Source organism: Acinonyx jubatus, chromosome A3 (genome assembly GCF_027475565.1).
Source record: "Acinonyx jubatus isolate Ajub_Pintada_27869175 chromosome A3, VMU_Ajub_asm_v1.0, whole genome shotgun sequence".
NCBI classification, from domain to species: domain Eukaryota; kingdom Metazoa; phylum Chordata; class Mammalia; order Carnivora; family Felidae; genus Acinonyx; species Acinonyx jubatus.
The window spans coordinates 38,176,185-38,202,261 of NC_069388.1; the positions used below are offsets into that span (position 1 = coordinate 38,176,185).

Sequence of the window (26,077 nt, forward strand, 5' to 3'; positions counted from 1 at the left end):
AAAAAAAAAGAATATCCAGAACCAGAGACTGGTGACTCTGGGACTGGGGTGGCCAAGGTGACTTTCACATCTCCTTTCCTATATTTCTATACTAGATTTGCTTTCTTACCTGTACTGAACATACATGACTCTTTTGAAGCAAACAAATGTAAAAATCCATGGATTTGGTATAATCTATAAGTTTATACTAACCTATGTTCACCAGATTTTAGGTAAACTTTATAAACATCAATCACTCTAGTTATTTTTAACAAATGGTAAGATTTCATTTATTTTAGAAATTCACACTTTGCATCTCATTCTTCTTGAGACAGAGAGTAGGAATCAGTTTACAAATTACTACATTGGTGATAAAAACTATTTAAAATGAGCTGGAATTCTATGACTTTTCTATATATATGCTTTTCTATACTCTACCACCAAAAATGAAAGGACAACCTTACAATTTTCAGGATTAACTCTAAAGGGCAAGAATGTAGGCTCAGTAAAGAACTGATAGTCCATCCTAGGAATAGTCTATGAAACAGTTTTAATAACTAGTCCCTTGGTCCCCAGTACTAAGGGTTATTCTCAGTTTTTTTTTTTTAAATGCTTATTATTTTTGAGAAAGAGAGAGACAGAGAGAGAGACAGAGTGCAAACGGGGAAGGGGCAGAGAGTGAGGGAGACATAGACTCCGAAGCAGGCTCCAGGCTCTGGGCTGTCAATACACGGCCCAATGCAGGGCTTGAACCCTTGAACTATGAGATCATGACCTGAGCCAAAGTCGGACGCTTAACCAACTGAGCCGGGTTGTTCTGAGTTTTTATGGAAGGCCCATGTACATCATATATATATATGTACATATGTACATTTTTTTTTTTAATTTACTTTGAAAGAGAGAGAGAGAGAAAGAATCCCAAGCAGGCTCCCCACTGTGTCAGCGCGGAGCCCGATGCAGGGCTCGAACTCATGAACTGTGAGATCATGACCTGAAATGAAACCAAGAGTTGGATGTTTAAGCAACTAAGCTACCCAGGTGTCCCTCCCTCTTACATATTTTAAAAGCAAACTCCCTTCTATCTAACTATGGAAGATTTATTCAAAAGATTCACCAATGATTAAAGATACCAAAGAAGCAATTGACTAATTTGACTTGTTTTAACAAAAGACAGCTATTTAAAAATACATTTCCTGGGAGCAACCTGGGTACCAAATATAGTGCATGGAAAGAGAAAGGGAATACCGAAAACAAAACAAAACAGAACAAGACAAAACAAAACAAAACAAAACGATGAGGTTAGTAGTCAGAGACCAAAGTCCATTTTTGTTTTTCTCTTTGAGTAATTAGGGGAGAAATTTTACGAAAGCTCTTTGGGCTCCTATAGAAAAAAATACTTTTCTTAAAGTCATATGAAATGCTTGATTTTCTAATTTACAGACTCAACTTGTACTATATCAATTCACAACAACCATACAATATAGATCAGGCAGCACCCACACTTTCTGTAAGAAAATTTATACAAAGGGTTTAACTACCACAGTTCCTGTGGATGATCTATAACACTTATATTAAAAAAATACTTAGGAAAGAACAGATAAATGCACAGTAGTATGTCTGTATAATGGAATACCATACAGTAATGAAAATGAACAAACTACTGCCACATGTAACATGGATATATAACAGGCTTAATGCTGACTGAACACATCAGATACATATAGTACATATTCCATGATTCCATTTATATAAAATATAAACCCAAGCAAAGCTAATCATGGTTTTCAAATCGGCATAGTGGCTAACTCTGGAGAGGCAAAGAATGGAGGTGATTGCCAGGGAGATTTCGGAGTTGTGGTAAAGTTCTACTATATCTGTGTGCTGGTTGTATGGGTGGGTTCGGTTTATAATAATTCATCAAGTAGTTGCAATTATAACTTGTGTACTTTTTGGAATGTATATATAGGTAATTAAAAAGTCAATTAAAAAAAAAAACATATAAGACCCCCTCCTAACTTCTGTGGCACCTTTATGGAGTTTTAAAAAACGTCCCCTCTGTATGAATGAATGAAAAAGGCACCCCTGTGGGCAGAGGCAGCCCCACAGTTTTGTGCCTTGGCAAATGGAAGACTGGCTGCTTTTTAACCCCACTACTACACTTGGCTAGACGCAAAACCACACATCTGGATGGACATCTGCAAATCTGCAAAACACTCATTTGACCCTTCTTCACCACAATTTTACAAGGAGGGCAGGGCAGATGTCCTTATTTTACAGAAGAGGAAGTGGCACAGAACAGTAAGACCCATATACAAAGGCATCATAGCTAATAAGCAATGGAGCCAGAACAGACTCCTAGGCCAGTAGCTATTCACATGGTTCTGATTCCTTTTTGGGAGGGGAAGAGGAAGAAGATTCTTCTATGTTTGTTACTGTGTATGTTGTTATGGGTCATCTCAAATGCTTTGTGGAATAAGGCAGGGAACAAATACATGGTCCAATGTTCTTAATATTGGGCTTTAGTGAAGGTCCTAGGTTCTAAGCCCGTTTGAAATATGCTGTAAGCATAAACTTAAAATGAATATTCATCTTTTACATGTTTACCTATGCTAAAAGATTAGTAGGATAGACATGTTTAGACACCAAGGGAGCATTCCGGCCTTCCCATAACTTAAGGAAAAAATCTGTGTCTTGAAAAATTGAAAAAGAAAGACATGCCATAAGGTGTATGTCCAGCTTACCTAGAAGTGTCTGCTTATCTTGGGAGGAGTCAGACTCTGCAGAACATCTGCAAGTTCGGAGAACAATGACTCCTCCAAGCACGCCATCTTCGCTGGCCAGGAAAGGTGAACCTAGGCAGAAACGGCAAATGGTCATTTTTCAGTGAATTTTGCTTTTTTCATTTTCAATTTTCACTTGATTACAAGAACAAAAATGTGGTGTGAATGCCCATTTTCTGACAATCACCATTGTTCAAACCTTGTATAGGCTTGATGGCAAAGGCAGGCTTATGCCCAAACGGGGGCCATTTGGCAAAGACAATCCCAGATGTCGCCAAGAAGACTTGAGTGGGGGTGGAGTGTGCATTACAGTATTCATAAGGGAATTGGAAACACTACCAGATTAAAGGACCAAAACACAAATACAGGAAAAAATGCTCAGCAAGTCTCTTTGATCAGCTTTTAGGGATCACTTACCAGGCTCTCCCTGCTGTCAGAGGCATGCCACCAAAAGCTTTGATTTACTACCTTAAATTCAATTTTAAACAATAAGCCACAAACTTTACTACAAACATTTAAAAATGATCCTGATGGTTTACACAAATAAGGGTGAAACTGTATTTCTATTATGAGAGTCTGGTGGTTAGAAACAACCGGGCCTCTTTGGGATCTCACACACTGAACCATTGTGAGCATTTCAAGAACACTACATTTTAAAACCCCTTATTTTTCCTCCCCAAGGACATCTTCTTCGAACATCTGGCATAGCAAGTAAGCACGTGGAAAACAAATGCAAAATTAACCCAAGAGCTATCAAAGAAAGTAGTAAAAAATAAAAATCAACCAAATTGGATTTGGGGGGAAGCTTCTGGTTAAACTTAGTAGATTAAACACATATATTTATCTCCACTCCTTCCAAAAGCATGACCCAATAAGGACAGAGAGAAAGGCAAAGAAGAAAAAAACTTATGTTTTAGAAAATGAAAAGAAGATAGACATTACTTGCTCACCTAGTGGACCTGCAGAAGCTGAAACCTAAGCTTTAATGGGGAACATGGTTAAAACTGGGGGGGGGGGGGGGGGCGGGGAAGCACCTATAAGAAATCACCCAGTTTTGTCATAAAACCCACAAAGAATCAGAAATTAGAAACTTCAAGTTCCTCTGAAGACAGGGATGCAAGGTGGGGCTGAAATGAAGATGGTTGATTCAGAGTGTCCAAAAGGACCCTCTACACCAGGCATCAGTAAGCTATGACTTGTCTGGTCTGCAACTTGTTTTTGTACTGTCCACAAGCTAAGAATGTTTATTTTATGCCTTAAAGGATTATTTTTTTAAAAAGAATGAGAAGCAGAAGAATATGTGATAGAGACCATGATGTAGCCCCAAAAGTCTAAAATCTTTACTTTCTGGCCCTTAACAGAAATAGCTTGCCAACCCCTGATAGATCAGCCCCAGATTCCTGCCTAGACAAGAAGTTACTTCTTCCTAACGTAGGAGATGCCAGGATATTTACTCTCTAGAGAGGATAAACCAGAGGGACTTGAGTCGTGGGGTCATCAGACTCAGCACAAGGCAGGAGGGAGTGTCCACAATGAACACAGGATGTCGAAGTGGAAGTCTTTATGCTAAACAGTGAAATAACTAGCTCCTTTACCCACAGGCTCCCAGGATACAAGAAGTCAAACTGATACACTCCAAGCACGTGACTGGATAATTCCCTTCCAGCCATACAACCATCTCGAGGATAAAGAACTACTTGAGAGACCCTAAACAAAAGCTGCCTTATGTTAAGGGCTTCCAGATGACAAATGTGGCTCATTCAGAAGGTTTTCAGTTCAGCTTCTTGGTATATAACTGCTCAATAGTATAGACAACCTAGGTTCACTAGTTGCTTCAGTGTGACCTCTAGAAAAGGCAGAGACCAAAACAAAAAAGAAAACAGAGAAAATGTATGCCAATGCATTGAGCAAAAGAAAAGTAAAAGAGATGGAAAATGGGAGGAAAAAAAATCAGAACAAGCCAGAAGGTCCAATATCTGAATAATAGGAGTTTCAAAAAGAGAGGATAGAAGAAATAACACTTCAAAGAAGTAATTCAAAAACATTTCCAGGAATTGAAAGGTGAGTGTTTGAAAAGGCTCATCAACCTGCCAGCACAACTCATGAAAAAAAAAAAAAATAAAAGTGCCACAGATATATATCACTGTGACATATCAAAATATTGAAGAAATAAAGTCCAAAAACTTCCATGTGAAAACACATGCACACACACACACACACACACACACACACACACACACACACACAGAAAGCAAGGGGATCATAATGGCACCAGATTTCTCAACATAACAATGGAAACTACAAGGTTAGAAGGAAGGCACCATCTTCAACATGCTGAAGGAAAATTATTTCCAACCTAGAATTCTATACTAGGCGAAAATGTCAATCAAGTATGAAAACAGAATAAAGCTCTACAAAGTCTCAAAGAATTCACCTCCCACATACTTTCTCAGAAAGCTGTAGGATGAATGTGCCTTGGCAAAATGAAGTAATAAGGTACATAATGAGAAAGAAAACAAGATCTGTAAATAGGGGATCCAAAACAAGAGAATACAAAAAGATTTCTAGATGACACACAGCGAGGCAGCAGGCTTAGAGAGTCAACAGTCCAAATTGGAGCAGAAAGCCAGAGAAGGCTGGAAAGAGATTTCCAAGGGGAAAATAAATCAAACTTATAGAATACACGTTGAGTTTGAAATTATTGGGAGGAAATGTTTCAGATTTTGAGGGAAATTTGACAATCAACCAGTGATCAGTATCAAAAAGCAAACAAAAAGAAACCTAAAAAATAATGAGGCAAATATTAATGCAGAAAAAAATAAGAATTTGTATAAGAAAGGAAACAGAATCACAGTACACTACATAGTTCAGATGTCAATAGCTAGAGTCAAAAATATAAACTCACAATACTGATGAGCTAAAAAAAAAAAAAAAAGGCGGGGGTACATAATACATTGAGAGGAGTGATGGATGTAGTATGTGTAGGTTTGGGCTTGGAAATATAAGGGAATTAAATCTTTGCCTTCCCTCGTATGAATATGAAGATATCTTGATATCTAAATAATATCTAAAATTGAAAACTGAAGGAATAGTAGTACAAGTGTGTTATTTTGAATTACAGATTTAAGTTCTAAAAGAAATAGCTACAAGAGTTAAAAGAAGTAGTAGCCTGAGGGGAGAGGAAACTGGGGGGCAGGGAATTGGAGTTGGAACAGGGAACCATTCATTTTCATTTTAAGTCTGGGGGTATTGTTTGCCTTTTTAAACCACTTATTTGTTTTGCCTTGCAAAGAAAAACAACACAAATTTAAACTGTGGAACTGGAGTAAATTTTTTAATCCTTAGCCTCTTAAAGAAGGGGGAAGGAGACAGGAAATTCACAGTCATTGAGAAACTACTCTGCATCAGGGCTTGGTTCCATGCTTTCATGTTCTATAGTTTAATTTTCAGAACCACTGAGAGGGTTCAGAGCAAATCTTCCCAAAATGTGTCATTTTGGCATGTAGGCTATTTTGAGCTGAAGGCAATTGAGACCCTCCTTTACCTAGAATCTAAATTGGGGGTCTTTCTCAGAATTAGAGTTATCACCAGGGGTAAATTTTATCTGAGTAACTCATTTGTATGGCATAGCAAATATCTAACTACCAAACATTTGTTCTTCTTATTGCCCCCCTCCCCTTTGAAGCTTTTGGCCCCTATACCATTCCTTAGCTCAGCATGGCATAAATACCTCATTTTACCTTTCTGTCTTTGAATCTCTCATGTATAAGGGGTTTCTCAATGTATAAAATTAAATTTTCTCCTGTAAATTGATTTCATGTCAGTTTAATCTTAGACCAGCTGAAAGAAACTTTTGAAACATAGAGTAAAATTTTTCCTCCCCAAAACCACTATGCCATGAGGTATTTTTATCATGTTATAGATGAAGAACCTAAGGTTCAGAGAGGTTCAATGACTTGTCACAGCCATGCCACAATTGAACAGAGAATGTGGCTTTCCCTCATGTCTCTGAGCCCATGGTCCTCGACTGCTTGGCAGCAATACCTCTTAGGGAATGGGAAACTCTGGATAAAGTCACATTCCAACTGCTGCTAAAAACTTCCACCCCATCAGCATCCAAACTCTTTTTTTTTTTTTTTTTCAACGTTTATTTATTTTTGGGACAGAGAGAGACAGAGCATGAACGGGGGAGGGGCAGAGAGAGAGGGAGACACAGAATCGGAAACAGGCTCCAGTCTCTGACCCATCAACCCAGAGCCTGACACGGGGCTCGAACTCACGGACCGCGAGATCGTGACCTGGCTGAAGTCAGAAGTTTAACCGACTGCGCCACCCAGGCGCCCCTAAACTCTTGACACCTCTAGAACAGTTCTCTTCCCCACCAAATCCAGGAGCTTCTCCTACGTTTCTAATAGCTCATCCAAGCTCAAAACTCTCTACCTTTTCCCTCTTCAATGACTCAAAACATGAAACCAAGTCAAATCCCAACAGTTCCCTATGATTCCATGTGTACTGAGCTCCGCCCCTTCATTCCCACTGACAAACCCTCAATGTACCCTCACTGTACTGAAAACACTGCAGTAGGCTCCCTACTCCAGTCATTCAAATCCCTAAATTAATTGATTCAATAAATATGTACTATATGCCAGGACTTTTCAAGGCACTGGGATGTAACAATGGAAAAAATGAAGTCCTTGCTTAAATTTAGTTGAACAGGTTAGGAGACAAGTAAGCTTACAAGTCAATAAAGAAATTCATCCAATTAGTGATAGGCGCTGTGGAGAAAATGAATCCTGGTAAATGACAAAAGGTGTGACTCAAGCAGGGGCTATTTTACATCAAGGGTCAGGAAAGGCGTCTTTTGGTAAGGAGCTAATAACCATGTGAAGACCTGGGAAAGAACATTCCAGGCAGATGAACAAGCAAATGCAGAGACCCTAAGGTGAGAAGGGACCTGGATGTTCAGGAAATACAAAGGGACTAGGGTGGTAAGAGCTGACTGAGGGAGAGGGAAGAGAGTGCAGAACATGAATTCAGAGGGAGGCAGGAATTCAGAGGGAGGCAAGGCCAGGTCACATAGGGTTACAGAAGGCCTTGTGGGTACAGCAAGGAGTCTGAATTTTACTTCAAGTGTGATGAAAAGATGATGAAATCTTTAACCAGGACAATGATAGTTTTTGTTTGCACTTGCAAAAGGCTACTTTGTAGTATGGAATGGATTGGCAGGGCAAGCATGGAAGCAGCAAGTCACTAAAGAAGCTGCAATGGCAGCCCAACTGACAGATGACAGTGGCTTAGGTGAGCCTGATAGCAACAGAGACTGTCAGTAGAAGCTGGCTCTGGGATATATTCTGCAAGTTAAACCAGACGGGCTGTCCACAGACTAAATATGGGGACATGGAAACAGAGACATCAAAGTTTAAAAAGAAATAAGCAGCCTAGCTATGATTATATCATTAAACCATTCAAACACTTTCAATAGACCCCAAGTGCCCACAGAATAGTATACAAATGCCTTAGCTAGGCAAGCCTTCCTCTCTTCCCTGTATCCCACTTCCCCAAGACCTCCCCCTGTGAACTATTCTTCCTGGATCCCTATCTCCCCATGAACTGGAATTTATCCTTCCAGTGCGTTTCATATATAGACACAGTTCTCTGGGGTGAGGATATCTGATTCACCTTTAAAGCACCTTTGGTGACTAATGAAATTCTTCCACTTATTCACTGCCTTCTCCTATCCCCAACCTCCTCAACATACCTCCCCCCCCCCACACACACACACCCCCACACACTCCTGCTTACACCACTGAAGTGTGACATTGAGGATGGCAAGACAGGATGTTAATGCAATGAAAGGAGAGTGGGCCCCCAGGGCGCCATGGAAGCTACATCAGGGCTCCTCATTCTCAGTATGCATTCATTCAATAATTTGATGAAACAATGATTAAAGTATATTTGAAGATTTCAAATTTTTCATGAAAAGTACTCAGATTTCACATTATCACTGTGATGTTAAAAAAATGCTGACTCAGACAGAAGGCCTTGTTTTGAGTCTCAGGGTAGCAACTATGGTTCAGTTTCTTAAATTATAAACTATAGATATTAAAAGACACCTTTCTGGCTGTTGTAAGGATTGAATTATATATATAAGCTCTGTAACCTCTGAAGTGTTATTTAAACATCTGGTGGTAGTAATACTGATGGTGGGAAGACACTTCAGCATTTTGCTGGTTCTCAAAAATTGTCATGTTGAACAAGATCTATTACTGTAACTACTTGGCTAACCTTCCACAATAGCCAGAAACAGTGTTCAACTGACATTCAGTGGTTGTGATAGGGTATCGATTTTCCTAAATGTTAAACAGTCTCTGAATATAAGGAAACACTATTCCTTATTCTTCCCAGTAAAAAAAAAGAAACATTAACATGGAGTAACATGTTGGGCACTGTGCTTTTCATACCCAAATAGGGAAAAAAATAATGAACTAAGACAATCCAAAGCTCTATTAATACATGTGCAAGAAGCTGCATAAAATATCTAAAGAAAATTAATAATGAAATAATAAAAATTAAGCTTCATTCACCCTAGCAAAATATCCCAAACAGATTCCTTAAATACCCAAGTCTAAAACTGTTATGCAATGAACTTATAATTACAGATAGTAAGAGAAATAGTTGTTGTGATCAAATGTGTATAATCTGAATATTCATTCAAATCATAAATCCATACTGTAAACGAGACACCTACATACTAAATTTGTGCCATGATCTTTAAGGATGAAGAATTTGAAAGGAAAATCACTATAAGTATTACAGAAGTCAATGTGAATATTAACCCATATTATTTGGATTGCTAGTATCAAATCTTAATCAGAATGATCTTCAGTACAAAGGAGAATTTGGTGGCTCATAAAATCCAATGGTAGGGATGTGACAGGTTTCAGTAACAGCTGGAAATAGCTCTCTATGGATAGCAATGCCCATTGATAGTTCCAGAACTGTATTCCTGACAACTTGCACCACCAGAAACTATTTCTCATTTTCAGTTTTTAATTTTTTTTTAAAGTTTATTTATTTTTAGAGACAGCATATGTGTGCACAAGTTGGGGAGGGGAACAGAGAGAGGGGGAGAGAGAAAGAATCCTAAGCAGGCTCCACATTCTGCACTAAGCCCGATGGGGGGGCTCAACCTCATGGACCATGAAATCATGACCTGAGCCAAAATCAAGAATCAAGATGCCTAACTGGCTGAGCCACCCAGGTGCCCTCTTTTTCAGTTTTAATATTCTCAGGGGCCATCAACTGGATTTAGGAAAATGAAATAACCTGATTGGCCTAGCTTTAGTCAGTGAAGCCTAGAACAATCAACTGTGACCAAGAGGCCAGTGGAGTGGACTCATGGATGGACAGACAAATCCAAAAATGTCCAGAAAACTCAAATGGGCTACAGAACCAGGAAATCAGGATCCCAGATTTGGTATGCTCTACTTGAACTCAGACAACCCACTTTACCTTGCTTTCTTCGTTCATCGGAAATATTGGGAGACTAGAGTAACAATCTCTGAGATCTTCTACCAGTGGTAATAGGCGGGAGTATTTTCAGTTTTAGAGATTCATGTCTACCCACAGCAGCAATCAGCCACTATCTGATGCCAACAAGACAAAAGATTAAAGCTTCTTTTGCAAAACCTGATACAATGCTTCCTCTTCAACATGTGAGAACTTATTGAGAGAGTGATTCTATAGCCAGAAGGCAGTTGCTAGTGTTTCACCTTCCCATTACATTTAACAAAGAACGTCTGTCTTTCAAATACATTTCTACACATTGCTTTCTTATTTTTAACATCTACATGCCAAATCATTTGAACGCCATTTTCTCTTGGAGGAATTACACATCTATTGAGAAAAGGAAATATACAGAGAGACACAAGGATGGTTTGAAGGTCAGATGAGCAAGAAAACGGAGGGCAGAGGAATAATGAATGTACCCTACTGGAAACACATACCTGCAATTAGAATTAGAGAGATTATTACAAATATTCTTTAAAAACAGAAGCAGGGTAACAGTTTATATTTCTTGGAAGAAGAATCTTTTTTTCCTAAAGATGCACTTGAGTTAGTTAACTTATCTTTTCTGGATGTGAAGAGTAAGCAGAATGACATGAAGACCACATAACATAATGAGAGGAGCCAACAACCGTGTTCAGAAGCACTAGCTCCATTAATGAAGTGCCACTATGTGCAGCCCTTGAAAAGAAGTCTGAGACCACCACCATCATCCCATTAGATGTATATTAACTGTATTCTATCATTTCCTGCTTCTACAAAAATCCTACTATAAGGAGTATTACTACATTCATCTGACATGAGAAAACGCAATCAAAAAAGAAAGAAGCTGATGCACAGAGAGGTAAATGACAGGCTTTCAGAAACATGAAGAGGAAGTGGGGATCAGGATACTAACCACTGACCCAGATCCTCTCACTGCAAACACTGAGGACTATACCTATTCTCAAGAACCCATCTCTACCACAGCTCATGGGTGTCCTCATTATGTGTGGTTTTCTGGTGATAAACATACTTTTCAAGACTCCAATTTAACTGTAAAGAGAAGAGTTAAGTGTGGTCATTGGCCCTTTTGAAATCCCTTATCTACCATAATTTGAAAGATAGAAAAAGTTAACTTTTGTGTCAGAACAGAAAATTCCAAACTATAATCAGAACCTAAACATATCAGAGAGACAGTCTGTGGATAAATTTACTGATTCTGCCACAAAGATTACAAGTAAGAAACCAAACTGAGTCCATTAAAGCTTCTGCTTTTTGGTTTAACCAATCCACAGAATATATTCACCTAATACTGCTACAAAAATGACAAGATATATATATATATATATATGTATATATATACATATATATGTATATATATATATGTATATATATATGTATATATATACATATATATGTATATATATATATATATATATATAAAGTTTGACACAAAGTCTCTGTTCTGAAGAGAACAATTCAGCTGACTTGTTTAAAAAATCATACTTATAGTAATAAAATTAATAAGTCATGGGAATGTAATGTACAACATGGTGACTAAAGCTAATAATATTGTACTGTATATTTGAAAGTTGCTAAGAGTAGGTCTTAAAAGAAAAAAAAATTGTAACTATGTATGGTGACATATGTTAACTAAACTTAATGTACTCATCGCTTTGCAGTATATATAATCGTTACATTGTACACTCAAAATTAATATGTTACGTCAAATTATACTTCATAAAAAATCATAAAACAATTTAAGAAGGATCAGTAGGTATTTTCTTTTCCTGAAATTCCAGCCCAGTATTCTACCTGCTAGTGGAGGTATCCAGGATTCCACCAATTCACCCTTATGCAACAATGAATGGATGAGAAACATGAATCCTTGACAGAGAAAACAAGTGAGAGTGGCCTACAGACAACTGAAGAGTCACTGGAGGGGAAACCAAATGGGCCGTTTTTCCAGCCCTGGTCCTGGCATATTCCATATTAATTTTAACAAGTAAGAAGAAGATTCTCTCCCTCTCAACTCTACCAGGTCACCCCAAGCTGCTGGCTGTGCAGGGAACACATTTCCCCCACAGTTACAGTTGCCAGAACTTCCATCTCCAGGAATGTCACAAGGCAGAAGAGGCCAAAATTGTGATAATGGCAGAAGATAAGGGGTCCTGACCGAGCAAGCTGTCTTCAGTGGGGATAGGGTATGGTGGTGTGGACTCACACTTACTTATTAATACTAGACTAGAAGCCATGAATTTGAGAGATATAACATTCATTCAACAAATACTTCATATTTCATAAACATTCACTTTAAAACATTTAAGAATCAACTCTGTCAAGCACTGCTTGGGCCCTTGAGTATGCAGTGATTAAGGCAAAATGTGTCCACAAGTGCTATGGTCTGAATGTTTGTATCCCTTTCAAATTCATATGTTGAAAATGCCCAGTGTGATGGTGCTAGAAGATAGGGCCTTTGGGAAGTGATTAGTGCCCTTATAAAAGAGGCCCAAGAAAGCTCCCTTACCATATCTGCCATGTTAGGTTATAGTGAGAAGTCTGCAGTCCATAAGAAGGCCCTCACTTGACCATACTAGCACTCTGAGCTTGGACTTCCAGCCTCCAGAACTGTGAGAAATCAGTGTCTGTTGTTTATAAGCTACCCAATCTAGCTTATAAAATCTACCCATGTTGTTCTAGCAGCCCAAATGGACATACCGAGGCACGTATGATATGACAGACAATACATAAGTATTATCAATGCTAGAAAAGAAAATCAAGCAACATAAGGGAGATACAGTGCTAAGGTGGGTTAAAAGGGAGAGAGCATTTTAATCAGCATGGTCAGGGACAGTTGTTCTGATGGTGACATTTGAGGAGAAAAATCCAACAAAGAATAGCAATCTAGGTATTGGGGCCCTGAAGCAACAACGTTTCCAGCACAGTAAATAAATATATTCCCATATATAATCATGCCTAACAACCAGGAATGGTAGTTCTCATTTTAAATCAAGATAAGCAAGGGCCAGTATTCAGCTGATTATTAATGCTGGTATCCCTACTGGTTGTTAACTCTCTTGACTATCCCGACTAAAGGCATAGTTTTAATTCATTACTATACTCCTAAAAACATACTAAGAATCCCACACATGCAGAACATGTAATAAAACAACATAATATACAATGGAAGTATCTGTCTTACTGCAGTCCCATTCCACAGAGGTGAGTGCCATCAAGAGCTCCATGTACATCCTTTCTGAAATCATCCATACTTAACACACATCCATTTTCAAGTTTTCACTCAGTGGGTTATGGTATGTAAACTGCTCTGTATCCGGCATTCTATTTATTTTTATTTATTTAGTTTTTATTTTTTTATTTGAGAGAAAGAGAGAGAGAGAGAGTACAAGAGAGACAGGGAGTAGAAAGCAAGAGAGAGAGAGAGAATCTCAAGCAGGTTCCATGCTCATCATGGAGCCCGATGGGGGGGCTCAATATCATGACCCTGGGATCATGACCTGAGCTGAAATCAAGAGTGGAATGCTCAACCTACTGAGCCACCCAGGCGCCCCTGTATCTGGTCTTTTAAATTCAATAATATGACTTAGAGATCCTTCCATATCAGCTCACGCAAACTTAGCCTATTCTTTTTAACAACAAATACACTCTTGGACATATATACCATCACTTCTTTAACTAGTTCCCTGGGATAGGCATTTAGGTTGTTTCTGGCTTTATTTTTTTTCCTATTACAAGTAATGCTACAGTGAACATGTGTATACATTTACCACTCATACATGTATAAATATATATATAGGATATATTTGTAAATGTAGAGTTGATGAGTCAATCAGCATACTCATTAAATTATTTGCTACAGATCCCAAACTGCCTTTTAAAAAGACTTACACCCATAAGAAAGTGTTTGACAGTGTCCTTTTCCCCATAAACTTACCAAAACTGGGTACCAAACTCATTATCATTAATCTGATACATGAAAAATGGTATCTCATTGGTATCTTGATTCATATTTATTTAATTATGAATAAAGTTAAATATCTGTAGGCTTACAAGCCATCTGTAATTATCTGTGCCTTCATATTTCTGTTATATGCAACTTTTTGTCTACCCATCATCCATTCTCCCTTTCTTCCTTACAGACAAACCTCTAGTTTTGTTTGGGGCAGAAATGTGTCCAGCTTCCCAAACTGCTTTGCAGCTAGCAGGTGAAATGGCAGAGTTTCTAGCAGATGCATCTTTGTTTTTAAAACTTTTTTCAATGTTTATTTATTTTTGAGAGAGAGAGAGAGAGAGAGAGCGAGAGAGAGAGAGAGAGAGAGAGACAGCACAAGCAGGGGAGGGGCAGAGAGAGAGGGAGACACAGAATCTGAAACGGGCTCCAGGTTCTGAGCTGTCAGTACAGAGCCCGACTCAGAGCTTGAACTCATGAACTGTGAGATCATAACCTAGCAGATGCATCTTATTAGCTGCTTCCGTTTGTCTCTGATGTAGTACCTAGAGGTGGAACAGCTATCTTGTGGCCAAGAAGAATGAGCCATGAGAGATTACCAAACAGAGAGTCTAGGCCTCTGGTGTACCATGAAGCCACTGTGCCAGTTTTGGACTGCTTTCAGACTTCTAGTATGAGCCCTCATTGTGTTAAGCCCTGCAGTTGGCCTTCCATCATGTCAGTCAAACATAATCCCAAACCAAAAATTTCCTTTATCCATTTCTCTATTGTACAGGTTTTTCTTTCTTTATTATTACTAATTTCCTAAACTCTTTACCTGTTAAGGCAATAAGTGCTTAGTCATGTGTATTGTAAATATTTTCCCTCAGTTTGTCACATATCTTTTGATTTTGTCTATGACTTTTTTTGTAATAGATAAGTTTTTAATACTTATGTGGTCAAATTTATCAACCATTGCCTTTTACAACTTCTGTGTTGAGTGTTTTCTGTCGTCCAAAATTATGAAAATAAGAAGTCCATGTTTTCTATTAGTACTCTTATAATTCAGTTTTTACATTTAAAATTTCAGTCCATCTGGAATTACTTTTGGTGTAAGGACTGCAGTGGAGATCCTGCTTTATTATTTTTTTCCTAAACCATCACCAAATTGCCCAACGTAAATTTGATGGAAAATTCATCTCATACCCAACGATTTGAAATGCATTTTTAATCACACATTATATTCCCATATATACTTGCATCTATATCTAGATAATCCTGTTCCTTTGATGAAACTATTCCCACACAGATACCAAATGGCTTTAATTATTACAGCTTTATAGTATATTCTACCTGACTGGGCCAGGTTCCTCTGATTAGTCATTATTTTCAAAATATTCTGTTACTTTCATGTGATTTCTCCGTATCATCTTAATAATAAGCTTGCTTACAGGAACCTGGGTAGCTCATTTGGTTAAGCATCCAACTCTTGGTGTAGGCTCAGGTCATGATACCACATTTCATGAGTTAGACCCCTGCATAGGGCTCTGCACCAACAGTGCAGAGCCTGCTTGGGATTCTCTCTCTCTCCCCCTCTCTCTCTGTCCCTCCCCTGCTCATGCACTTGCTCTCTCTCAAAACAAATAAACATCTAAAAAATTACAAAAAATTTATATTGCTTATACTTTTACCTCTCTCACTGGAATTTTCATTGAATATAATTTAATAAAATTGTGATTTTGCTTAAGATTTATGCTGTCCTGGTAAATTTTTCCAAGGAAAGCCATAAGTGGAGTTAGTTATATGTTTGACACCTCCAAATGGTGGAGCCATGTGGATTTTTAGACAAGGAAATGTGACATGGCACCCCTAAAATAAAATTTGCAAGCATGCTTCCACCTAGTTTATTTTTTATTTAAAAAACTTTTTTAAATATTTATTTATTTTTGAGAGAGAGAGAGAGAAGCAGAGCACGAGCAGGGTAGAGGCAGAGAGAGAGGGAGACACAGAATCTGAAACAGGCTCCAGGCTGAGTTGTCAGCACAAAGCCTGATGCGGGGCTCGAACTCATGAGCTGTGAGATCATGACCTGAGCCGAAGTCAGACACTTAACCGACTGAGCCACCCAGGTGCCCCTACCTCTTCCTAGTTTAAAAGGATCAAATAAACATCTTTATAGAATATCTTCTGAGATGTTAGTATGAGAAAAAACAATTTTTTTTCTTCATGATCAGTTCTTTCTCTTCTGATCCATCTTACCTGATTAACTACAGGCTATAGTCACCATCAGTAATATTTCCAAATCAAGAAAATCATTCTCAGCAACCCTCAGCCTACTCACACAAACAGGACAAAACCAAAACTAAACCCCTCAGTTCTAAGACAGGCAAAACAGCAAGTTGTCTGTGAGTGAAGTGAAAACACTGAATTGGCAAATATTTAAGTCAACTAATCAATCCTAAGTATATAAAAGTATCTGGGGAGTGCCTGGGTGGCTCAGTCAGTTAAGTATCTGACTTCGGCTCAGGTCATAATCTCACAGTTTGTGGGTTTAAGCCCGGTGTTGGGCTCTGTGCTGACAGCTCAGAGCCTGGAACCTGCTTCAGATTCTGTGTCTCCCTCTCTCTCTGCCCTTCCCTCTCCTGTACTCTAGCTCTCTTTCTTCCAAAAACAAATTTAAAAAAAAGAAAACATTAGAAAAATTTTAAAGTGTTTGAAATATAAAAAAATTTCTGGGTAGATAAAGTTATTGCTCATTGAATCCTAGATTCCATTCCTGTTAGAATGGAAGAACTATCTTATGGTATTTACAATATTATCCAAGGGACCAATGTTCATGAGCAACATCATTTGCTTCAGGAGGACTATGCTGGTATTTTTTTTTTATCTCAACTTAGTAAACAAAATCAATGTGATCAAATAATGCAGATAAACATCTGGGGTTTTACCAGACTGTCTCTATAATAGGAAAAGGTAGGATAAAAATGGGCAAAGAGGGAAAAGTTAGGACCTAAGGTCCCTGGTGGGGAAAAAACACATGTTTTAAAACAATGCTGGGAACATGTGACCTGGAGCAAACTCCCTCAGACAGAAGGTTCCTCTTAAAAATGTAACAGACCTACTCCCCCTCAAGTTTCCCTCAGAAATTTGACAAACAAAAGACCTGACTAAAGATAAATAGACCATAAAATGTATGACCCACATGGAATGGTTTGGTCATAGACCACCCCTCATAGGATGGAAACGAACCAATCGTAAAGGAATGGCTAGAGTTACCTAGCCAGTAAGGGTAGAACCCAAGAAGGAACAATGGGAAAGGAAAGAGGCTGACCGAAATCCTACAAAAGTCCCTTGCCTACAGTTCATTTTTGAATGCCCCCTCTCTGTAAAGAAAGCTTCCATACTGTTCTTATTGTCTGATCTTCTACTCTAATAAACTTTTGCCTGCTGCTCCCTTTATTCTGTGTCCATCTCTTCATTCTTCGGAGTGGTGAGACAAGGAACCCTGGCTATTGAGGTAAGGAATCCTTCAACATCTCCACCAATTACTGCACAAATATACACAAAGGACATCAGACATTTAAGAGCATTATATACCCATCTGTCGTTGTTCATTATTTTTTTTAAGTGTTTACTTACTAATTTTTGAGTGGAGGAGGGACAGAGAGAGGGAGACAGTGAATCCCAAGCAGGCTCCACTGTGTCAGTACAGAACCCACTTGCCCCCTCACCCCAAAGCAGGGCTTTAGCTCATGAACCATAAGATCATAACCTGAGCTGAAATCAAGAGTTGGTCACATAACCAACTAAGCCACCCAGGTGCCCCTCTTTCTTATAAATTCTAAAAGGTTTGTTCATTTTGTGTTGACAAAAGGGAGAGCAGTAAGTCCAAAGAAGGCACAGCAGCTCCCAGCTGCTTCCCACACACCTTGCCTTTTGCATCTCATCCGTCTGGCTTTTCTCAGTTACATCCTTTTTTTAACAAACCAGTAACCTAGTAAGTAAACTGTTTTCCTGAGTTCTGTGAACCACTCTAGCAAATTAATTAAACCCAAGGAGAGTATCATGAGAACGTGCAATTTACATCCATAGCGCAGATGACAACCTGGGCTTGTGAGTGGCATCTGGAGTTGGGAGTGGGGGTAATGCAATCCTGTGGGATTCTGAGCCCTTAAGCTTTGGTATCTGATGCTACCTCCAAGTAGATAGTCTCAGAAGTGAGTTCAGTTGTAGGACACCCAACTGAGTGATCAGAGAATCCGAAAATTGCTTAGTGTGGGACTCCACCCTCCACCACCACTACCACACACACACACACACACACACACACACACACACACACACACACACTTGGTGACCACAGTGTTAAAGTGAAGTACTGACAGAGAAGATACAGGAGTGTTTTTCCTTAGCAAATGGTGATTGGTGATATTGAGATTGCTGTAAGTTTCTGGATGCTTCAATGTTTTTTACATTTATTATTGTATTGAGAGGGCATTTACTTAGAAAATTATAAATGCAATTTTCTATCAGTGCTTGAGCTTACAACTCTAGTTCTAGAAACACTACTCTGTTTACACTGTGAACTTTAAATGAATCTGTCCTGGATCCATGTATAGTGAATTAATATATTCTGAACCTATAACAGTGAGACACCCATTAATGCAGGATGACATTTACACAGAGAACTAGACTGCAATTAGACAATGTATCCTTGCAGTAATATGTGGGATTTTGTATCTCACTTGAATGTAAATCTCCATGTATTCTATATTTAGTGAAGCCACTGGAATCTTGTGGCAAGAGAGAAGAATGAGATTAAACTATAAGATATAGCAATCAGTAATCAAGAAAGTCAGGAAGGTAGTACCACTTCCAAGATCTTCTGCTTCACAAGGTGATGACAGTGGTCATGTTAAACAACGACTTAATAGCCTAACAGAGCTCCAACAATATTTTTAGTTGTTTCAAAAAGTCAAGCAAGAACAAGGCTAGACCCTAGAACTCCCACAGTGAGCGTTGAGAGGCATTCTGTTCCTTGAATTGTCACACACATAAATTGGGTTAAGGAAAATACAAAAGCTATTCTTGAAAGGGGAGGGGACAACAAAAAGGTAACCCATAACCTGGAAGATTGTGTGAATATTATTGTTACTTTTTCTTCATTTATTCTATGACTATTGAGTACCTATTAATTATGTATTCAACCCAATTCTTAGTGCTGGATTACACTGGTAAACAAGGCACACTTGGTCCTAGCACACAGGAAGGTTATATTCTGATGGGGGAAATGACCAAACAAGCAAATACACACACACATTATTTATAATTGTGACAGTTCCACAGAGGAAACAAACAGGGGGGCTAAGAAGGAGACTAATGGTGGTAGACAGGCCTCTCTGAGCAGGTGGCATTTTAATTTTGACTAAAAGATGAGGAGAAAGGAACCTGATAAAGACTGGAAAGGAGAACATTCCCGACAGGAAATAGCACATGCCAAGGTCCTGAGGTATGAAACAACCTGGGAAATTGTAAAAACAAAAAGAAGACCAGAGAAGCCAAAATTATAAGCAAGGGAGGAGAGTGACCAGGGATGAGACTGAGGGAACAGGAAGGAATTGCATTAGAGATCCATGAGGTAACGTGTGCATTATAACGGAGGACCTCATTATAATGGAGGACCATCAAAACAATAGACAAGGGGCGCCTGGGTGGCTCAGTTGGTTGAGTGTCCGACTTCAGCTCAGGTCATGATCTCACAGCTCGTGAGTTCGAGCCCCGTGTCGGGCTCTGTGCTGACAGCTCAGAGCCTGGAGCCTGCTTCGGATTCTGTGTCTCCCTCTCTCTCTGCCCCTAACCCACTCGCATTCTGTCTCTGTCTCTCTCAAAAATAAATAAACATTAAAAAAAAAAAAAACAATAGATGAGAAATTGGAACAGGCTGCTATGTGGAGAACAGATTAGGTTGAGGGTAGTTGTCATGGGAAGAGGCAGGAAGATTGCTGAGGATACTTCTATGGTAGTCCAGATAAGAGTTATTTAGTGAGTGTGCAGGGACATTCCCATGTCCCCATGGATAGCTTCCCTTGCCCAGGCCCAGTGAGGTGGCAAAAGGACCATACCCCTGGCCACCATACTGTGGAAGATGCTGCTTAGAGTAAAAGTGGGACAAGGAGAAATTGCACTGGGGAACAATGGCAGGTGTTCTGCTAAGGACAGCATTTGGGTCACTGCTGTCCATCATGAAGCCCATGTGCCACACTGGAATATTTGGAAGCAGTCATGCACCTAGATTTGTCATTTCAATCAGGTAATTTACATCTCCCCTTATCATTATGTAAGATCAACTGCAGTGCTCTGAGGACAGTTGTCAGAGAATCCCAAGCACAGTGAGGTCTACCATTTCCTCTGAAATTCTTTCCCTGGTCTACTGCTCCAACTTCCTTCCCTTTGTGGGTCCATCATGGCCTTGTTCATCTCTGGAATTCCCTTCCTGCCCTAATTCAGCTGAGCTCTAATTTGCTAACCATAGGGTGCTGAGCTGGGTCTATTTTTCAGCTTGTCATTCTTTACTAAATAAAGCCCTAAACTTTTTTTTTTTTTTCATCTTTGTTGTGGAATTTCAGCTTGCCCTATTTAACTGTGGATTTTTACAGTCTACACATGCCTAGAAGCCTTGGGCTGTGGATAACCTTTCACTATGCCTACTAAATAAAATGAAAAAAGAAACTGCGGAAGTAAACCATAAATGTCTTAAACATTGGCCAACAGGCAAAAGTGAGAGCCATGAATTTTTAAATTTTTAAAAACATTTTGGAGAGTGAGATCCTATCATTACAGAACAGCTAGAAAGAAAGCAAAGGTAACCAAAAAACTTTAACTCCTTTCCTTCATTTGTATTTTTGTAGAAGTGTCTCTGCTAGAAGTCATATGTTATCAATGGCACTTAAAGGCCAAACTGATTTATCAGTCATCTTTAACTTCTAGAAGAACGGGCAGTAAGTAGACTGCCAAACTCAAGGAACTCTAAGGAAAAATAAAATAATAAAGTAAGGTAAAGTTAAATTTAAAAGCTTGTAATGAGAAAAGGGCCAAAAATCAAAGTAGGCACATAGCAGGAAAAAACAAGCAATGTATAACCTACTGATTCTTTTTGTCCATAACATATTGAAAAGGAGAAAAAATGAAAATTGGGTTCTGTAAGTTATATACATTATGAAAAACCTGATAATTCAGGTAAATAAAATTGGAAAACAGTATGGTATATATATAATAAGGTGGCTTTAGGAAATTATCAATCAATCAATAATTCTATGTTTAACAACAACTTTTATAGAACTTTTGTAAGAAAAAAATAATAAAAACACAAAACCATCCATTTGAAGGATTTAAATTAATCTAAAATTAAAATAAATTTTTTTTACATATATTACCTATAATATAAATCAATGTATAAAACTATCACAACTTCATAAATAGCAATTAATAATCTGAAATAAAGCTGAAATGTTGCTTTTAAGAATCTTAGGAACTCTATCTACATACAGATGAGCAAATTAATCCAGATACACAGATATATGCAACTCACAATTTCATGAAGAGAGTTGCTATGTTAATAAGTTGAGACGAACACTGAAATGTCACTCTAAGAATTCGGGGAATTCCATATAAGCAAGGTCTATTTTGGACCTGTCTCTCAGAAGGGGATAATTAACCAAAGAGCAGAAAGATCCTTCACCCACAAAACTGTCCAACAACACACAAATCAAGTGAAGCACCACTGTGAGACTCATAAAAAATTCTAAATTTGAAGAGGGGATAGAGGGATATTTTCATTTGTGCATTTTCAATTATGCATTCCCACCAAGACAAACAACTAAATATAGCCTGGTCAGTTGTGCTGCACAAAACCTTAATCTAGTGTGCAACCAAAAGGTTACAATGTTAGAAACTGTGGTGAATCCAAAAGTTTCAAAACAACACATTTTAGGGCCACTTTTAACAAGAGCAAGATCTATGCAGACGGTTGAATGAACAATGCTTCGACGGAGAACGCCCTGAAGGAAAAAGGGTAATGCCAGCAATTCAAATTTTTGATTTTCATACTTAAGTTTATGCATTAATTTTTGGGCTAAAGAAAAGAAGAATCACTCACTTCCTGTACCCATCTGGCTGGACTCCATCTCAGGGCTCCTGAGCCCTGTGGCTGTTTCATGTTCATGCCAGTTAATGGCCCAGCTCAGCAAAAAAACCAAGCAGATTTCAAAACATTCAGGTATACTTGCCAACATATAATGTCAGTACTTGTGGATTCAGAAAACTGTACATTTTTTTCATTTTAATTGTGACAAATGGTTGGCATTGCTACACTTATTAGGGGTATACAAGGTTTGAAATTTATACTAATGTAAAGAGTTTCATGGAATAAAAATATTCATGTCATGCCTGGAGTGGGGTAGTATCTTTCCTCTTCCTCCGGGCTGCCCACAGACTCTTACTAAGATTTGAGTTTCCTATCCTCAGGTTTGTCCATGTGGCAGTTCATCCACTGGTCCCCAGAAGTCACTCCCCGTCACTCCTCAAAGATTTATGGTCCTGGGGCACCTGGGTGGCTCAGTTGGTTAAGCGTCCGGCTTCTGCTCAGGTCATGATCTTGTGGTTTGTGAGTTCAAGCCCTACGTCAGGCTCTGTGCTCACAGCTTGGAGCCTGGAGCCTACTTCTGATTCTGTCTCCCTATTTCTCTGCCCCTCCCCTGCTCCAGAGTATGAGCTCTGTCTGTCTGTCTCTCTCTCAAAGATAAGTAAACATTAAAAAAAAAAAAAAAAAAAAAAAGATTTAAGGTCCTAGATCATTATTTCTCTGACATCTATACTGCTGTAAGTTCTCATGATTTCAAGGTATGGAGATTATGCTTCCAACTCCCTGATCTCTCAATTCCTTGACCTATCCTCTCCCAAGAATCTTATCCTTTATTCCATGTCAGTCACTCATTCTCCTTATTATGTACCCTAGTGTGACTACCAACAACTTCCACCTCTTTCATAGACTTTACTTGCAAGCATCTCACTACCTACTACCCCTAACTTTCCATCGTACGCCCTCTAGTACCCAGACTCCAACAATCCTTCAGGCTGTCCCCCACCCACTTCATATCCTCACTTTGGTCCTTAAGTGGGCTAAATTCTATGTCCCATCATTATAATTAATTCCCTGCAGAAACCGTCAACTATTTTGCCCTGCTACTGACCATCATACTCACCTGGCAAAATTCCAACCATCGTTAAATCCTACTCCATGTCTACAGCCATAAGCTGAATTTGACCAGAGAATGGCACTACTGTGCTAACCACTCATGATCACTAACCTCAATTTGGTCCCTTAATGCTGCTCAGAAATCATACATTTCCCAAGGACTGACCTATACTTTCTCACTTACCCTCAAATTTCCAATATCTCCTCCAGTTCTAACTCTGCAGCTGACCTTGATTCCCAATTCCCTGAAAAAAACAGAAACAAGGAAAGAAAACCTTCATACATCCCCACTATATCTTCTTGATTTGTGTGTTATCACAGATGAACTGCTCATGTTCCTGCCTGTTCACTAGGTACATCCCTTCTCTCACTCAAGGATCTCATGACAGTGATTCCAGCATCCTTCACCATTTTCTTTATCGAGATTCCTTCCTCTGAGAATCTCATATATATAGTCCATCACCTTAAAATATCTGCACACTCTTGATTCTCAAATGTATTTTAGCCCAGGCCTTCTCCCTGAACTAGAGACTTGAATAAACACTTGCCTGATTAACATTTCCACTTGCGTATTTGATAAGAACTGCCTGGAACTATTGAACTTACCTCCAACACTTACTCTTCCTGGAAGCTTCCCCACATCAGTAAACAGAAACTTCATTCTTTCAGTTGCCCAGGCCAAAAGCCAAGTCATCTTGGACTCTCTTTGTCTTACTCTATACCAATTTATTAGCAAAACATGTTAGCTCTACGTTCAAAAACTAGCCAGAATCCAACCACTTGTTTCCCTTCTACCACCATCACTCTAGTCCAAGCCACTACTATTTCTTGGCTGATATAGCATGAGAGCATCTGACTGGTCTCCCATGTTCCAGTCTGAGCCCTCCATGTCTACTGTTGGTAATACAGCCAGAATGACCATGTTGAAATGCAAGTCAGGCCATGTTATTCCTCTCCTCATATATCTCCATGAGTAAGTTTCTACATAGAGGTCCTAACCACCCCTTTGAGCTCATCCCTAATCATCTTCCCCCTTGTTCTCTCTGCTCCAGCTACACTGGCCTTCCTCCGAATCCTCAGTCCCTCCAGACACATTGCTACGTCTTTAGCACATGTTGTTCTGGCATATTCTTCCCTTCATGGGCCACATGACTCCATCCCTCATCTCTGGATTTTTGTTTAAATGTAACCTTCTAAGGGAGGTCTTCCCTGACCATGCTCAAAAACTGCAAGCTCCCCTACAGTTACTACCTACCTTTCCTACATCATTTTTCTCTGTAGCTCTTATAACCATATGACAAACGAGAAGCTTTACCTATTTATTTACTGTCTGCCTGACTTGATAAAATAGAAGCTCCATGAGGAGGACATGGACTTTGTTTCATTCACTACTATAACCCCTGTGCCTGATCTAATGCCTGAAATGTGGTGTATGTTCAAATACTTGTTGAATAAATGAAGAAATGTATGTTTCTGGAAGCATCAAGATGGAGGGGCTTTTCTGAATCATCTAGGCCAGAGATTTGCAAAAGGGCCAGATAGTAAACATTTTCAACTTTGCAGGCCTTCTGGTCTAAGTCACAACTTCTCAACTCTGCCATTGTAATGCAAAAGGAGTCAAAATGTGTAAACAAACGAATGTGTCTGTGTTTTAGTAACATTTTATTTATAAAATCAGGTGGCCAGCAGGATTTGACCTGTCGACCATGGTTTGCCAAACCCTAATCTAGGTTATTCTGTTGCACTAAGCATTAAAGCCTTAATCACCAGTTCTCCTCAAATTTATTAAATAGAGTTCATAAATTCTAGAGCTAGGGCCAATAGACCAATTATCCAATCTAACCCCCATGGCAGACAATAGATGCTTACCTAGCATCCATTCTCTCCTTCTTTCTAACTAAAAGAAACCCATTTTGTTGAGGGGACAGCAATGCGTCCAGCTAAGAAATGACTTTCTTAGACTCTCTGTAGCTAGAGGTGACCACAGGCCACAGTTCTGGCCAATAAGACACACAGAAAAGTCATGTGAGGGCATTTTAGGAAAAGTCCTTGAAAGAGGATTGACAGGTGGAACATTCTTTTTTGTTCATTGCCCTTGCCCCTCTTCCTGTTTTAAATGCAAATATGATGCCCAGAGAGTGGTTACAGCCACACTCTAAGGACAGCAGAATGGGAGGCTGGTACGGTGAAGATACCGTGGAGCTCGTGCACAGGTCCTCCTGATGTCTTCTTATAAAAGGAAAAACTAGTGTCCCATGATAAATGGCTTTCAAAAAGAGAAAATAAATATTTGTTTAAGCTTAATAAGCTTAAGCTATAAGTAGCTTCTTTTTAAATATGAAATTTATTGTCAAATTGGTTTCCATACAACACCCAGTGCTCATCCCAACAGGTGCCATCCTCAAAATAGCTTTTAAAAAGACCAAACGAATCATCCAAGACCCTAAAGGCCAGCAAGTGGCATAATAGAGATTTGAACTGATCCTATGACTTCCACTTCAACAGCCTTTCTCTCCACGCCACTCCCTACTCAAAGACAGAATAAAAGGCACAACATGCTATTCCGTG

At 39.0% G+C, this 26,077-nt stretch overlaps 1 protein-coding gene across 12 annotated transcripts in view; it reads right to left on the reverse strand.

Moving 5' to 3' along the window:
* The window catches only part of TASP1 (taspase 1), a 294,418-nt gene that overhangs the window by 94,132 nt on the left and 174,209 nt on the right, over window positions 1-26,077 (reverse strand). For 10 of the 12 annotated variants that reach the window (XR_008289218.1, XR_003423891.2, XM_053200260.1 and 7 more), the window contains one exon: window positions 2,721-2,831. Coding sequence is in view for 10 of the 12 variants with exons in the window: in XM_053200260.1 (XP_053056235.1) it covers window positions 2,721-2,831 (111 nt within the window). In the remaining 2 variants the exon portion in view is untranslated. Of the gene's footprint in view, window positions 1-2,720; window positions 2,832-23,693; window positions 23,755-26,077 lie in introns of those variants that run through there. The other 2 variants (XM_027069558.2, XM_053200265.1) reach the window with 2 other exon arrangements.